General features: G+C 38.7%; 1 protein-coding gene across 7 annotated transcripts in view; it reads left to right on the plus strand.

The window, feature by feature from the left end:
* Positions 1 to 45: 45 nt before the first annotated feature.
* The window catches only part of FBXW11 (F-box and WD repeat domain containing 11), an 81,867-nt gene continuing 65,079 nt past the window's right edge, over positions 46 to 16,833 (plus strand). For 4 of the 7 annotated variants that reach the window (XR_009154873.1, XR_009154875.1, XR_009154874.1 and 1 more), the window contains exon 1: positions 46 to 299. Coding sequence is in view for 2 of the 7 variants with exons in the window: in XM_058180746.1 (XP_058036729.1) it covers positions 255 to 299 (45 nt within the window). In the remaining 5 variants the exon portion in view is untranslated. Of the gene's footprint in view, positions 300 to 15,014; positions 15,079 to 16,833 lie in introns of those variants that run through there. The other 3 variants (XM_058180746.1, XM_058180776.1, XM_058180769.1) reach the window with 2 other exon arrangements.

The raw sequence follows: 16,833 nt of genomic DNA on the forward strand, positions 1-16,833 counted from the left end.
GCTACCTCATTTCCTCTTCCGGGCGCGCGGCCGAGGAACAGGAGGAGGAGGAGGCGGCGGCGTTGGTGGTGGTGGTGGTGGCGGCGTCGGCGACGACGACGACGGCGGGTCAGTCGGTCGATCTGTCGGAGCCGGCGACGGCTCTCCTCCTTTTCCGCCTCCTCTCCGAGCCGAGGGGGTCGACTACGGGGTTTTCTCTCCCCCTTGCCGAGGAGGAGCCGTTTTCGCCACAACCGCCGCTGCTGCCGCGCGCGATGGAGCCGGAGTCGGTGATCGAGGACAAGACCATCGAGTTGATGGTGAGTGAGCGGGGCTCGCAGGAGAGCCGGTGCGGATCCTCTCTATCTCTCTCCCCCCTATTCTTCCCTCAGGGCGGCTTTCGCTGAGGGGGGTGGGGGGGAAACGCCACAACGGCGGCGGCGGCGGCAGGAGAAGGAGGGGGGAGGGGAGAGAAAGGAAGGGGAGGTGCCGGCGCGGTGGGAGATGGTCTTTGTAGGCCTCGATTTCGACAGAGGGGCCTTTCCCATCTCCCTCTTCCATTGCTGGGAGGGGGCGGGTCTCGCGCTGAGGCGCACTTCTCCCTGTCTCCCCCTCCCCCCACCCCCGGTTGAAGGACAAGAGCCTCCTTCCCTCATACAGTATAAAGGAGCCGCGCTCGATCCGGCTCCCCTTTTCTCTCTCTCTCTCTCTTTCTTTCTTCCGGTCGTTTCCTGTTCTTCGGGCCCCAGAGGCGAAGAGGAAGGTCCGGCCTCGCTGGCTTCCTTCTCCCGTTCATCTCCGGTTAGCTTTGCTCGCATCCTAAACGACCGAGACAAAGCGGTGCAGGTGTCTGACCCCTGTAGGTGCCGGGGGCTGGGCGTCGCTCTCTCCTTCCCCCCCCCACTTCTCTCTCGCTCTCCCTCCCTCCTCCTCCTCCATCTTCCCGCTCTGCGGACTGAAGGTGACATTCCCCGTAGAGATGCCTTGAGCGGGAGGAGTTACCACGTGATAAGGCGCCCACTTCCTCAAAAAGAGTTTGGCGGGGGGGCGGGGTGGGTGGAGGGGCTGAAATCCTTCGCTGCAAATTCTGAAGAGAGCCCAATCAGGGTCAGCGAGCATTGACTGCATTTGGAGCTATCGGATTGTGTGTCCCCCTCCCCCTCCCTTTCCTCTCCTTTCTTCCCGTTACTAGATGTGGGGAAAAGCAGAGATTTGAAGCCTTGGTCCTGCTGAGTGCCCTGCAGGCTTGTCCCCCCAAAATTGCTCTGCTTCAGGATGGAATTTGCTTTATTGTGTTCATTAATTCCCAGCGATTTATTTCACCAAATGTGTCTCCCTTCTTTTAGAAGTTCCCTTTTCGGCTATTGGGATATGTACCTGGAACCTTCTTGCCTTACGATTTAATTCAGTTTAAAATTCGGAGTGTCGATTGGGAGCTGAAATTTTCTTTGCCCCAGATTTAGTAGTGGTTTTTAAAATCGTTTTAACTCTTTGGGAATGCTTTTAGGTTAACCCGCAAATAGTCTGAAATTTGGACCTATTCATAAGTCATGGATGCATCTGTGGATGTATGATCTGAAAAAGGAATGCCCGTTCTATGAAAGAGAAGTATCTAGCCTTCTAGAATTCAAAATAGCCCTGATTAATTCTATTTGCATATCCAGACATTAGTGATAGTTCCCAGTTATTTTTTATTAAAGTATTGAATAGATGAAACAAAATGCCTGTGATACTTTTCCTTCAGACAGACTTTAAATGGCACATTTAGAACAGAACAATTTAAATGTTTAAAAAAATTGTTTATCACACAGCATATTCTTCCTGACATTTTCTTTGCAATCATCCTGGTTTTTGGTTTTTTTAAAAAACGGTATTTCCCCCTAAACCATGAATTATAGTAATGGAAGCCAAAAGTTCAGTGATTCATAGGTGGCAGTATTGTATGATGGCATTTTCAGTTTGTTTCAATAGAGGATGATAATCCATATAATTGCACTGGAGCAATCAATGGGGCAAAGACTGAATATTACACATTTGATAGTTTTCCAGTTTTAATATGGCTAGATCCTATTTATAATTTTAAAACAATTATACTTCATAACTTTATTCTCCTTTCTGTTAAAATTTTCAAAAGTCACTAAATCAAAAACAATGTGGGTTAAAGGGCACATAAACAAAAATATAAGTAATTGCAATTTACTTGTTTTAATCTGCATATAATGGATATAATTTGTTTAGCACAGCTGTTTGCTATCATTGGCATAATGTTAATGAAATGCAGTATGGCTGAACTCTATATTGTTGGGGAGGCCATAGTAGATAAAATGGCCACAGATTAAATGGGAAAGGGTGATATAGTTATAGCAAATATTGAAGGTGTTTTTCTACTGTTAAAATTTTCAGTGTATTGATTTTCAAGTGGAAATTAAATGTACATTTTTGATATAGCTTTTTATGTAAAAAATGTCCTTGAATGATTGTTCGAAGCCAATGTGTATTGCTAGATAATGACATTACTTGTGAGTTATTTGAACTATCAAAGAAACTGCCATCTTATCAAATGTGAACTCTCCAAAAATGCTGTTCACTGTACTTCAGTTTATTCTCTTGTGTTGTTTTTGTATTTCTTCCTCCCTTATTGTTGGTCAATATGAGTTTCACAAATTAAATAACCATACTTTAGGATTTATACCATAAGCTGATGGCATATTCATGCAGCACTTACAAGTCTGTAGTAAAAAATATACTTTTAGTATCCATAAATATATTGGACTTTTTCACACTATAATATAGCTTGATTTATTTTCATTGGTGTGAGACCCTAGATAAAGTGCATTTAATCAAACTGCCTTATCAGTAATGGATAAGCTGGTCAGAGGGTGATTCAAGCTGGAAATAAGGAAGAATTTTTTGACAATAAGAACAATTAATCAATGGAACAGCTTGCCTCCTGGAGTTGTGGTGCTCTATTGCTGGAGGTTTTCAAGAAAAAAATTGGATAATTATTTGTCAGGGATGGTGTTAGGATTCCTGCCTTGAGCAGAGGGTTGGACTAGAAGACCTCCAAGGTCCCTTTCAGCCCTGTGATTCTATGACTATAGGTTAATCCAGCTAATGCCTGTTAAACTAATAGAAGTCCTGGGAAAGTTGCTAGAAAGCAGCTTTGAAGAAAGTTGCTAGATCTTCCAAAAGACTGTGATAGGGTCATTGGGAGGGACATGCCAGGTGTTGAACTACTGTACCAGTCATGGATATAAACAGATTTCTTCCCTTCTCCTTTTCAGTCATCTATATTGCAGAGACTAGTTTTATTCAATTTCCCCTCCTCCCCTTCCCCTTGGGAAGCTAAGTTATAATACACAATTCTGAAAGATGAGAAATAGCTCTCATAAAATGCAACACTCCTTTCTGCTCTGTGGATTCAAAACAATTGAGTTTCACAGCTTGGATAAAGGCCTATGCTCATATTTATATGATACTAAAAGTGTTATGAATGTTATTCCCATTTTGGGGGATTTCCCAAAAGTGGTTTATGACATGAGAGGAAAAGATTTGTAACCCATTGAGAAATAAAAAAGATTATGTAAATGTAGCCTTATAAAATAGAACTGAAAGTTTAAAATAAGTATATGGGTAGTATAGACCAGAGTCCCCAACCTTTTCATTTCTGCGGACTGGCAGTGGTGGCGGTTTCAGCAGCAGGGGGAAATGGGTTTGCGTGCAACTTAAATCCCGCACATGTGCAAATGAAGCTTTGTGCGCTCACCTACCTCTTTGGCAGTCTGGTTCCCAACAGGCTGCAGCCCAGTAGCAGTCTATAGTCCAGGGATTGGGCAACCCCGGTATGGACTATATAAACTATTTATTGATGCTTTTTCTGGTTTTTGGTTCAAATTATTTTATGCTATCTATGTATTTGGTAAAAAGGTAAAGGTTCCCCTCGCACATATATGCTAGTCGTTCCCGACTCTAGAGGGCGGTGCTCATCTCCGTTTCAAAGCTGAAGAGCCAGTGCTGTCTGAAGACGTCTCCGTGGTCATGTGACCGGCGTGACTAAATGCCAAAGGGGCACGGAATGCTATGACCCTCCCACCAAAGGTGGCCCCTATTTTTCTACTTGCATTTTTTATATGCTTTTGAACTGCTAGGTTGGCAGAAGCTGGGACAAATAACGGGAGCTCATCCTGTTACATGGCACTAAGGATTTGAACCACTGAACTGCTGACCTTTCCATCGACAAGCTCAGCGTCTTAGCTACTGAGCTACCGCGTCCCTATGTATTTGGTAAACAAATATAAATGCTAATTTTTGGAAAGACCTCTTGTGAATTCTTACATCTTACATTTTGGTGAGATTTATTTCAATAATTTTGGGGAAAATTTTAAGAGCCCAGTTTTTACAGTGAAAACAATACATAATGCTTTGATACCTAGTTTGTATATTTTTTTGACTGCCAAGTCAAAATAGTTTAAATGGACTATGCTACTAGATTTACAGTCTTGTCTTTATCCCAAGTCCTTAGTAGATTTGTTATTTAGCTTGGGACATCAGTTTATATCGGTTGAAGGCGCTGTGTATATGAAAAATAGCTTGTGAAAGAATTTATTTTAGTATGATGTCGACATAAATCTATATAAGTATGAAACACTATGTTTTATAATTAAATATTCTGTTACCCTTTAAAACACCAGACTTTACTTGGTGTAAAGTTGTAGCCAGAGAAGAAGAATGAATGTAGTAGAAGATGTTAGGTAACATAATTTACCATTGCTGATTGTCTGACTGCTAAAATGGAGATAACTATTGCCCTTGTTTCACTGTATTTGCATCCTACAATTTAGCTAGCTGTAGACAAAGCTGATCTACTTTCATAGACCAAAATCAGACAGGTTATTGCTCTACCAGGATATATAAGAATATACATATACATATACATTTACACATACACATGTGTGTGTGTGTGTGTGTATATGTATATACACACACACACACACATATACATACACACACACACACACACACACACACATATAAAACATTGAATTGTGTTTGTTTTGTTATTTAGGTTAAATATGCTTTACAAGGAGAATAAAAGAAAAACGTTAAAAAAGCTTTTCTGGCATAGAAAACATGAACTGCTGAAAAAAAGTGGGAGACGGAAGAAAACGTTTAAATATAGCTGCCATTTTTACCATATATTTGTTGACTGAGAATGATGGCCAAGCTGTTGCCCAAACTAAATACAGAAAATGTGAAGATACAGTGGATTCATCCATGAAGATTTAATTGCCTCTTTAAAACAATTGCAGGAATTTACCCAACGGAGAGTGGGATCACATTAAATTTGTGTGATTAGTTAGATATCTCCTTAATAAAAAAATTACCTATATATTTTTTATCACATCCTATTCCAGTATTGACTAGCCCCCCTCTCCCCCTCCCCCCTAAATTTTAAAAACTGTCTTGCATAGTTCTTGTTTGAGAAAATCTTATTAACTTTTTGAGTTCAGTTTGAAATGGTGACAGACACCAACAGGAATGAAGTCAATCTTATCAAATATCTTTTAGGGCAAATGAGTCACACCCTGTTCCTATCTGGGATTCCTTCTTACGACACATAGAAGTTTGTTCAAAAGGTTCCTCGTATCATTACAGGGAATTTCTGGGATCATCTATTAATTTCTGATTGAAGTGGTGCTGTAGAGGAAAGATCCCAACTGGTTATGACATACCAATCTGTTTTCTGATAATCTCTACCTCATAAGAATGCTTGCTTTCTTGCACTGAATGTCTGTTATGGTACCACGACAGAGAGACACAAGTTCTGAAATATACAGAGTTGACTTACCAATTGATAAATTTATAGAGTCACTAATTAATGAATTAATTAAGTATCTTTTCATTGAGTCAGGCTCTTGAATGGATTAAATTTAATGTTCTTATTTTTTATACATCAGAATCCAAACCACCCTCCTTGTGGATCTATGTATGTGTATACCTCTTTATAATTGGATAATTAGCATACTCTCAAACTATTATCAAAATATAAAACATTTTATACTTGATTACTTACAAAAATATTTTTGAAGGAAAAAGATCTAGGTTCCAGTTCCCACTCAAGCAAACTCATTGGTTGTATGACTTTGATTGATCAATCTTGGCATGCATGCAGTGGAGATATAATTGGGGAAGACATTTATATGTAGGTCTTGAGCTATGAGGGAATACATAGTTGTAAATATAATATATATATAAATGTTTGTGTGCACACAATTTTTTAGCTTTGATACTGATATGAAATGACTTAGAACTTCTAGAGAGCAGTTAATGCATCTGACTTTCTCCAAAAGTTGGATAAATGTTTCTAAATGTTACATTGTTTTCTACTTTCTGAACCTAGAAATTAGATAGATTTCTAGATTCTGAATTTTGAATTATATTTAGCTATATTATGTTTATTTTTTGTTAAGTATCAGTTTTCACTTTTCTGTTCTTGCAGTTTTTTATAATAACATGTCTTTTTCATTTTCTTCCTGTTTGTATGTCCTCTTGAAGGCTACTGTATAGAAATACTAATAAGTTTTATAATTATAGTTAAAGAAATATAAAATATACATTGAACACACATCAATTTTAACTTCAAGGGTTCACGGTTTTGAAATCCTAAACCCTCCATTTTGCCAGGAATGTTAATAGAATGAATCAATATTTACAGTATAACTTTTTTTTATGGTGTACAAAATCTTATTAATTTCCTAAACATCTCATCTATAAAAATAAAACAAGGAATAATAGCTTTGGAAATAACCCCTTCCAAAATTCGGTTAAATATTTATTTGACATTAGCCACTTCTCCAGTGTGCTGAGCAGACAATCCAAAGAATTCTCTGGGACTTGCCTAAGGTTCTGCTTTGCCTTGGCTCCCTTCGAGCCGTTACGGATGGCCAACCTGTGTTTTCTTAGCTGCAAGGTAGCCTTCCTTGTAGCTATTACCTCAGCTAGACGAATTTCGGAGCTAATGGCCCTCTCCATAAGGGAGACCTGTGTGTATTCAAACAGGGTGGTTCTGCGGCTGGATCCCTCCTTTCTCCCCAAGGTTAATTCCTTGTTATCATTGTGCCCGACTTCTGTCCGGGCCCGATTCGGACCCTGGAAAAGAAGTGGCACACGTCAGGAGGGCCCTCTGTATCAAGGAAGTCTGTAGGGCAGCAACTTGGTCTTCACCATCCCTGTTCATCAGACACTACAAGCTGGACAAGCAACCTTCGGCAGATGGATTCTCCAAAAGGTACACTCATACCTGGAGACTGAGGATCAGACTGCGGCCCACCCTTAGGATAAACTGGCTTTGGTACATCCCATTCTTTGGATTCTCTGCTCAGCACACTGGAGAAGGGGCATTGGTGTTACCTGATACGCTCCTTCTCAGTGTACTGAGAAAGATTCCAAATCCACCCTGGCAACTGTCTGGTCCAGAGTCCAGGAGTGGATAACAGGATCAGTAATGCATCAAGTCAACTGCTACACTCATCAAAACTGGAACACAGTCAATAGAGGCATGGCTGCAAAGTTTAAAAGGACTCAGTCTCTGGGGAGAAATGTGGCGTTAACCCATTCTTCAGATTCTCTCTCAGCACACCGAGAAGGAGCGTATTGGATAAGACCAACACCCCTTCTCTTAAATTCTCTTGCACTGTACAAATTAAACAGGAACATGCAATATTTCACCACCAAACCAACCAACCATTTAAGAATTATAATTGCAATGTTTTCATCCCTGTGTAAGTCCTGTGCGTAAATCTGACATTTATGAGAAATTTCTTTTGTCAATTACAATAGCATAGCCCCAAACCCAAAGGGAAGCTAGATTTCAGACCAATCAATTGCCTTTATCTTTATACAGTATTTTAGGAATAGATCTGTCTGTTCAATAAGAAATTTAATGAGATTTATTTTGTCAGTGGACTGGTATTTTGTAGATTTCTTTATTTCTTGGGTTTCAAGGTACTGCTGTCTTCGACGCTCATGCCAAAAAGCCTAATTCTATGTTCTAGAAAGCAGTTCTAATCAAATGGGGGCAGTACAAAACATAAATATAGATGTTTAATTATGACCTACACATCTGGAAGACAAAAGTAAGATGTTAATATATTTATTCATGAGATAGCAAATGAGTTCATATCTTTTTGGGACCCTTTGAGAAGCTACATGAAGTATTTAAAGCTATAAATGTAATCACACACATTTTTCTTCACCTAATAGTTTTGAAAGTAGATTCATATGTACAGTAATGTGCAATGGAAAAATGCAGTATGAAGGAATATATATTTTCTGCTAAGTGCGTTCTATAGTTTTTTCCTTTGCATTTTATAATGATTTTCAATATAGTGGGCAGGGGCAAAAATTCTCAGGTTAAGTAATATACTGGAATGATATTAATGTTCTAGTATGAAGGCTCTTTATCTGCAGTTTCTAGCTTTAATTAGTATTAAATTAATTCTTTCCACTCGGGTTCCTATTCAGTTTGTCCGCTATTTAAAAACCTCATTTTATTCATTTTCATATGTACTCATTTTGTATATGTAAATTACAGATATTAATTATGAAACAATGCCTCTTTTCTGGCACAGAATTTGGGGATATTTGTAATTCTTTCATGTTACATGACCCTAAAAGTGAACGGGTTTAGCTGTGTGTCCCTTAGCAAATTATAAATACAATACTGTTTTATTACATTAATATACCCCATGAGATTTTGGTAGTAATATGGAGTGTAGGAGAAGGAAAGCCAAGCATCATCTTAGCCTACAGATTTAAATGTTTACCTTAATAAATATTTCCATGAAATCAGTGAGATTTACTTACAAGTGGAATACTTTTTCAGAATTACTTACTCAAATATTATCTAATGTAAGATAGAAAATATTCTTCTGCAGTATTGTTTCTGAAATTTTCATTTGTATATATGTCTAGATTCATATGATTAATATATCATTGGGGATATATTATTCAGTTTGACATTTAGATGGATATCCTATCTAAAATAAAAATTATAATTCATGCCTATACATATATATATGTATGTTTATAAAATCTTTGCAGAATTTTAAGTATGGTATATTGGTGGTAGATTTACCTAATATAAATCAGGTGTGCTAGGTGTATCAATTTGAACGTTCACTGTTAAATCTGATTAACATATAGTCTACAAATTATAGCAAGGCTTGGTAACTTCTATACACTTCACCATTAAAGGAAAACAATATTTCACCTTTCATTTCTTAAACTGTAATTCATTCCATTGTATTTCTCATTAGATAATTCTGAAATTCTTCAGATATTTCTGAAACACTTTCAGATATTTAAGGTTCTTCTACTTTTATAACAAGAACAAACATATTGTAAATTCAGGTTTGAAGTGCCAATTTCTAGTTATCAAGTTCAAATGCAAACCTGATAATTTTGATGCAAGCTATTAAAATTTGCATTATTTTCCTAAGGTGTTTTTACTATTAAAGTAATAGTAAATGTCCAATGTTGTAACTGCATCTATCAGTGGAAACACCTTTGCTTTATTTGTTTTATTTATTTATAATCTGTACCACTTTCATCCAGTTAAATGTACCTAGCAATAAATAACAATAAAGCCATTATGTAAGAATAATGAAAACAGTTGTTGATTGTTGAGATATTCCAGACAATATTTGTAGGACATGCAGTGGGAGTGAAAAAAGAGGGGAAAAAATCAATTCATAAGTGAATATTTACACATAAAAAGAATTAGAATTGTAATTTTTGTATGTGGCTTTATAAACTTGTTTATTGTTTGAATATTTTTGTTATGAGTTGTTTGTTTATGAGTTATTTTTATTAGTTTTTTTAATACGGATAAGCTCTGTCAGTAGTCTTCTGAATGTGTATATTTAATATTAAAGCATGCTGTAAATATCCAATGCTATGCAAGTGAAATTTCCTTTTACCTCTTTCTTCTTCCTCTTCCCCCCATAATATTTCTTCAGTGAATAGAAAGATTGCTGTTCAGCAAATTTAGCTCTTAATTAAATACAGCCTTATTATTAAACTGCTAGTCTGAAATAAGAAAGTGAGGGAAATACATTGCTGCTTCTTTCTGTATTTTTTCCAATGATCATTTACCTTTGCACAGTTAATCTAGCACACTCATTAGCTATATAGGTAGTCCTTGGCTTACAACAGTTCATTTAATGACTTTGAAGTTACGGCACTGGAAAAACTAATTTATGACCATTTTCACACTTATGACATTGCACCAGCTCCATGGTCACATAATTTATATTCAGTTGCTTCACACCTGATTCATATTTATGATGTGTACTAAATATGCAGTGCAGTGGCCTGGGATCATGTGATCATTTTTTGCGTCCTTCTGACAAGTGAAGTCAATGTAGAAGCTAGATTCACTTAACAGCCCTGTTACTAACTAAATAGCTGCAACGATTCACTTAACAAATGTGGCAAGAAAAGTCATAAAATGGGGCAAAACTTACTTAACAAATTTTTCACTAAATTCTGGGCTCAATTGTGATCATAAGTCAGAAGACTACCTGTACTTGGATTGTATGCATCCAGGAAAGTTATTGAATAGAGCCCTCTAAAACAAGGGTCTCCAACCTTGGTCCCTTTAAGACTTGTGGACTTCAACTCCCAGAGTTCCTCAGCCAGCTTTGCTGGCTGAGGAACTCTGGGAGTTGAAGTCCACAAGTCTTAAAGGGACCAAGGTTGGAGATCCCTGCTCTAAAACATTCTGCAAAAGGCTATTTTAATGTGACTACAAGAGAAATTATTAAATGAGTAGGAAATTGTTGTTCTAATATTACGATATTTATTTCTATCTAAGTATAAATAAAGTCAAATGAAGTTTTGTGCTGGGTTCTGTTTCTTTGTTTTCCCTCTGTCTTGGTTCCTAAAAGGTCTCCAGTTCAGTTGCTTCAGTTTCTTTGAATCTGTTTATCAAATTTAGAGGCCATCTTTACCTCTAATGAATCTGGGTAGTTTATAATTTAAAAGTTTAAAAAAGACCATAAAGTCCCCCCTCCCCCAAATCTTTTTTTTTTAACCTTGGCCTACTTTTTATTCATGGAAAGCCTAGTAGGCAGGAAAGAAAAAAGTTACACAGTAGCACATTGTCTAACTTTGTCTATCCTAGGTAATGCATGGAGAAATCTTGATTTAATGGATCATTTAGTAGGGAGTGAAGCTGTCTATTAATCCCAATTACATCTGAAAGTACATCATTTGCAGCAATTTACCTTACTTTGTATATACATATGATGTAATTTAACATTGATTTTCATGAATCATCTCAACTACTTTGGATACTAAGGACTTTTACATTATTTCAGGCAGATGTCTGATTGAAGATTTTATTTGCTGAATGAGGACCTATTAAATCGATGTTTTACTATACTGTTGCTATGAGAACCAGCAAGCTTTAGTAGTTATAGGGCTGGAGTAAGAGCAGAGAGGTTCTAGCTCTTCCCTTAAGCATGGAGGCCAGCTTGATGATGTTGGGCTAATCGCTTCCTCTCAGCCCATATCAATGTCAGGCTCTGGAGCAAGACTGCTGAAAAACAAATGATAGGCTTCCCTATGAGAAATTTATGGCCCCCTCTAACATTCTGAAATCAGAATTAGATGAATTTTGGATAGTACTTTTTTTGATTGTGTCAAGTACAGAAAGGTGATTTGGCATTTCAGCCTTTAAAAATACTAAAATGGTTAAAAAAGAAAACCATAGTTGTACTGCTTCCAATGATATGTCTGCATCTGTATATGGCTGTTTGTAACTTTCCAGATGATCAGGACACTACAATGTTTCCCCAAAAATAAACCTTCCCTGATAATAAGCCCCATCGGGCTTTTCAGCACATGCGCTAAAATAAGACACACACACCCCGAAAATAAGATCTAGTGAAGGAGTGGGCATGGCCAGCACAGGAGCCAGCCCTTCCCTTCCCTGGTCAGCAAATGGCAGCTGGACCCCTTAATCACGAATTCTGAGCCTTCAGCATATTCCAGGATTGCACCATTGAAGGCTCGGAATGGGGTGTTTTTACGAATGGCTTGAAAATGGGGAGGAAGGATTTTCCTGCCTCTCACCATGTTCTGAAGCTCAGCACAAACTGAGAACAGAATAAAAGAGGCAAAATCTCCTCTCACCCCCCCCTTTTTCCTGGTGATTTTTCTTTACTTGAGATCGCAGCACAGACGTACATCCCCAAAATGGTCTATCCCTGTGATGGCGAACCTCTGGCACACGTGCCCGAGGTAGCACGTAGAGCCATTTTTCCAGGCACACGAGGCTGTTGCCCAACTCACCTGCAGCTGCACATGCAAGCGCCCCCCCAGCTGTTGTTCAGGTCTCCAGTGCAAATGCGCGCAATTCAGGGGACCTGATCTTCGGAGCTCTCCGAAGTACATGTGTTTGTGCATGCACATGAGAGTATTTGTGTGCAGTGTACGCATGTGCAGATGGTGCAATTGCACACACAGCACACGGCGGAGCTGCGTGAAACCTGTGCACATGCACAGATGGTTCGATTGCACATGGGGGCACACATGCGGAAGCTGTGCACAGATGGTGCAGTTGCATGCATGGGGAGGAGCTGCACATTACATTGCACATTACTTTACATGCATGCAAAGTAATGTTCGGCGGGTGAGGAAAAGGTTCACTCTATCCGAAGCCTTCAGCTTTGCAATCCTGGGATGTGTGACTGTGCAGAGCTCCCAAGGAAAGGACAGAGTGTGTGTGTGTGTGTGTGTGTGTGTGAGAGAGAGAGAGAGAGGGAGAGAGAGAGAGAGAGATCTGTAACCCCCTCACCCCATCCCTCCCAAAGCAGCCACATCCCTCCACTAACCTGCTTTCCAGCTCCATTCTCCACTGCCACATGCAGGGGAAGAAAAAGTGATCTGTGAGACTACAGTAAAAAAAGCTTCCAATTTCACAAGATATATATTTTTATTTTTATTTTGCGAAAAGTTGGAAGATTTGAATTTCTGGTATTTTTTTTACCATAGTCACACAGACTACTTTTCTTGTCCTGCACGTGAGCTGAGAGCGGTGCTGGAAAGCTGGTTTGTTGAGGGATGTGGCTGTCTTGGGAGGGGTGGGGGTGGGGTTAGGGACCTCTGTGTGTGTGTGTGTGCTTTTTCCTCTGCAGCTAGGACGATGTACAGGAAAATCTCCCCCTCCCCCCCACCCCCCACCTGCAGTTCATTCTTTCAAAGAGGCACCCTGCACAGACGCACATCCAAAAACTCTCCCTCCAAGGCTTCCGCAGCCTCCAGTCTTGCAATCCTCTACAGGGAATGCAGAGTTTTGCTCCGAAGCTGCGGCAGAGTATTGCACAAGGAGACCTCCACAGCTACAGTAACATTTCTGAAATGTTAACTTTTAACACTGTACTGGGGCAAATGGGTCAGGACAAAATAACGGTTTAAAAAATTGTGGATACTGGTAGCTGCTGCTACAGTACTCTTCGGAAGGCCGATGCATGGGGCATGTCGCTTGGCTTCCTGCTGATTTTGCGGCTGCAAAAATGGCCACACTTGCTGGAGGCCGCGGGCTGAGCAGGACCCATGAGGCACCTGTTCTGTGAACAGAATTGCTTGCTAAGACTGGCACAGTTAGGTGAGGAGGGTGCGAGGCATGTGGGACACGTTGCTTGGTCTCCTGCTGCTTTTGCGGCTGCAATTGGCTGCAAAAGCGGCCACGCTTGCTGGAGGCCGCAGCCTGAGCGGCACCCATGAATCAACTGTTTCATGGATGGAGAGATGGCCTGCTGCGACCCTTTAGAGCAGTGGTTCCCAACCAGTGTGCCGCGGCACTAAGGGGTGCCGTGAGATCTTTTGAGGGTGCCGGGAACTTTTGAGCTACAGAGATTTTAAATATCTATTTCCTTATAAGGGTGCCGGGAACTTTTGAGCTACAGAGATTTTAAATATCTATTTCCTTATAAGGGTGCCGGGAACTTTTGAAAGGCTTTCCAAGGGTGCCTCAAACAAGAAAAGGTTGTGCCTCAAACAAGAAAAGGTTGGGAACCACTGCTTTAGAGGGCTGGCACGAGGGATCACTTGCCCCATGCCATTAGATGGGGGTGGGTGGGAAATAAGACCCTCCCAGAAAATAAGAACCCCTTATTTCGGGGTTCAAAAAAATCTAAGGGTCTTATTTTCGGGAAAACACGGTAACTAGGAGCCCAGTCCCATCTTAACTATAGTGTACAGAGTAATTCCTGCTACGTTAGAGTAATTAACTATGTTCACCACTGTAAATTATGTATACCTTTAATAGTAGCTTCCAGTTCTCTCTATTGTCCAATCTTGATTTAAATAAGACTTTAATTTTTTTAAGGTTTTCTTTTATAACACAAGGGGGTTAAATGTCTTTGTCTTTGTACCATTTCATAACGATATGAATTAGTTCCATGAGTCCAAAAAGCAGCATCTTTCCTCCTTGGCTTTTTCAGTTATAGCAGATCTCTTTTGAAACTCAAGAGAGTTTCTTCCCTCAGAAAATCTTTATGATCACATTCAAGTTAATTCTTTGAATCCTGGACATGTTCTACAGATTTGCTATCATAGTTCCACTATTGTACTACCAACTGATAGTTTTGAAGAGTTATGTGTATATTTTTAGTCTCAAATGTAACACTAGATTTATTTATTGTACCAGCCCAGATATTAGGATTATGTTAGTTGTTTGTTTCAATTCATGTGGATGGTGAAAAAACCAAAATTGTTTGCTCTGGATTGGTTGATTCAGTTATGGGACAATGCAATTTCTTGTCTTTAATTTAGTTTCTTGTCTTAGATCCACCAATCCGTTGTTTCGTCTGATCTAATGACTACTGGAATCCTGCTAGCTGTACAGGTTTCCTTGTCTTTCTAACAGCATTAGGTGTGCATATTGGGATTTCGTTCAAGAAAAGAAGTAGATACACCAAGCTGAAGATGATTGGCTGCTCTTTTTTGACAGACAAGTGTGAAAAGGAAAACCCACTCGATTTCCCATTCTTTCTGGATTGGTGGATCTGAAGCACAGAAACAGAGTTTCAGGTAAGAAATTCCCTGTACTAAATAGTGTTACAAATGTCTTTTTTTGGTTAATCCGATATGTTCTTCTGCATCAAGTTCTCAGAACATTAAAACTTATATGATGAAAGGTGTTCCCAGGATGCACTTTTCCACATGGGTGGAGTTTATCAGTTAACATATGTCTTGACGAATTAAAAATCATTTGTGGGCTGTGAGTAAAATATATCACTTTTTTAAATGATCAAAAGAAAATTTGTCAGAAAGCTCTACTTTTTGGCTTTGTAGTATAAAGATTGAGCTGAATTTATAGTAAAAGAAGAAAAATATTTACAAATTTAATGCGCATAATAAGTGTTCTTTCTAATATCTTTATTTTCAAAATAAGCAATTTTTATATGCATGTAAATGTATTCCAAGTCAGGGTTGCATGGTTTTGTAGGAACTGAGGGAAGCGAGGGGGGGACACTTCATTTTAAATAAATAATTGTGGTTCATCATTGTGTGAACATTAACAAGTCTGATTTAATACAAGTTTACAAAATTCATAGCACACAACATTTTTACATTATCTTGCTCCCTTAAAGATTTTTCACTATAATTAAATTTTATTTACTACCAGTTTTATTTTCACTGGTAGTTTCAACATTGCACATAGTCCATGGTCTGGACAGTTGTTTAACAGTTGAAGCTTTTCTTGTTTGAAAATTCATGAAGTTTCAGCATTCTTCCAAAAAATCTCACAATATTTCACTTAGAAATATTATAATCTTATAGTGATTGATGATCTCATTAGATTTCAGTTATCAAAAATAGATCTCTAAGCATTGTTAAGGTACTAGGGAATTTCACCTTTGGTAGGTAGAAGGGGATCAAATACATCACCGTGTCCACAAAGTTAGTGTTCTTATGTGATATTCATGTAGTAGATAGTATAAACGAAAGATTGGGCACTCTAATGTATAAGAAAGATGGCACCTTTCATTATTTAAAAATGACAGTTCTTTTGCTTAAATGAGCTAACTCAGTTACAACATTTAGAAGATTTACTCATAATCTCATTTTACTGCTTACAGGAGAAACTATGCTACCTACCTGTATTGAAAGTATTTTACAAGGATCATCTGGATTACTTGCATAGTTGGTATTGATGTTAATACAGCATATGGCTTTTCTGTTGCTCTAGCTGAAATTTAAGAACACTGTTAAATCTAAAATGCAGGCATTTCTTTTTGAGGAAAGGAAAATTGAACAAGGCAGTGTATATACATTCTATATTTTTTTTAAAAATATTTTTCTCATACTGGTTTACTGAATAAAAATACCTCATAACTGGATATATTAAAAAAAAACAAAATTGCCATGCCATGTCGTCCTTTCAGTAGAGCAGTATTTCTCTCGGGTATAATGGTTGACAGCGAAGTTTTGAAGTCATAAAGGTGTGCTTTGGTCAATCTCTGCTATGAATTTTGGATATACCACTGCATGTATGGATGCGCCTTCTTCATATCATTGGACTACTGACAGTAGTATTCCAGCAATTGACTTTTATCCTGTAAGAACAATTGGTGTTGAAAGCAGGACTCCTTCCATTCTAATTCTTGAGTAATACCAAAGTTACTCTTCCCCTGCACTTATTCACATACATTTTTCAAAATAAAATTCTAAGATTATTATTGCCTTCCTGGCCCTATTGGAAGTCAAATCATGGAGGCTAACTTTCCTGAAATGCTAATTTATTCAGTTTATATCTAGATAGCACATAACAAATTAAGCCCA

The sequence above is a fragment of the Ahaetulla prasina genome, chromosome 1 (genome assembly GCF_028640845.1).
Source record: "Ahaetulla prasina isolate Xishuangbanna chromosome 1, ASM2864084v1, whole genome shotgun sequence".
NCBI lineage: Eukaryota > Metazoa > Chordata > Lepidosauria > Squamata > Colubridae > Ahaetulla > Ahaetulla prasina.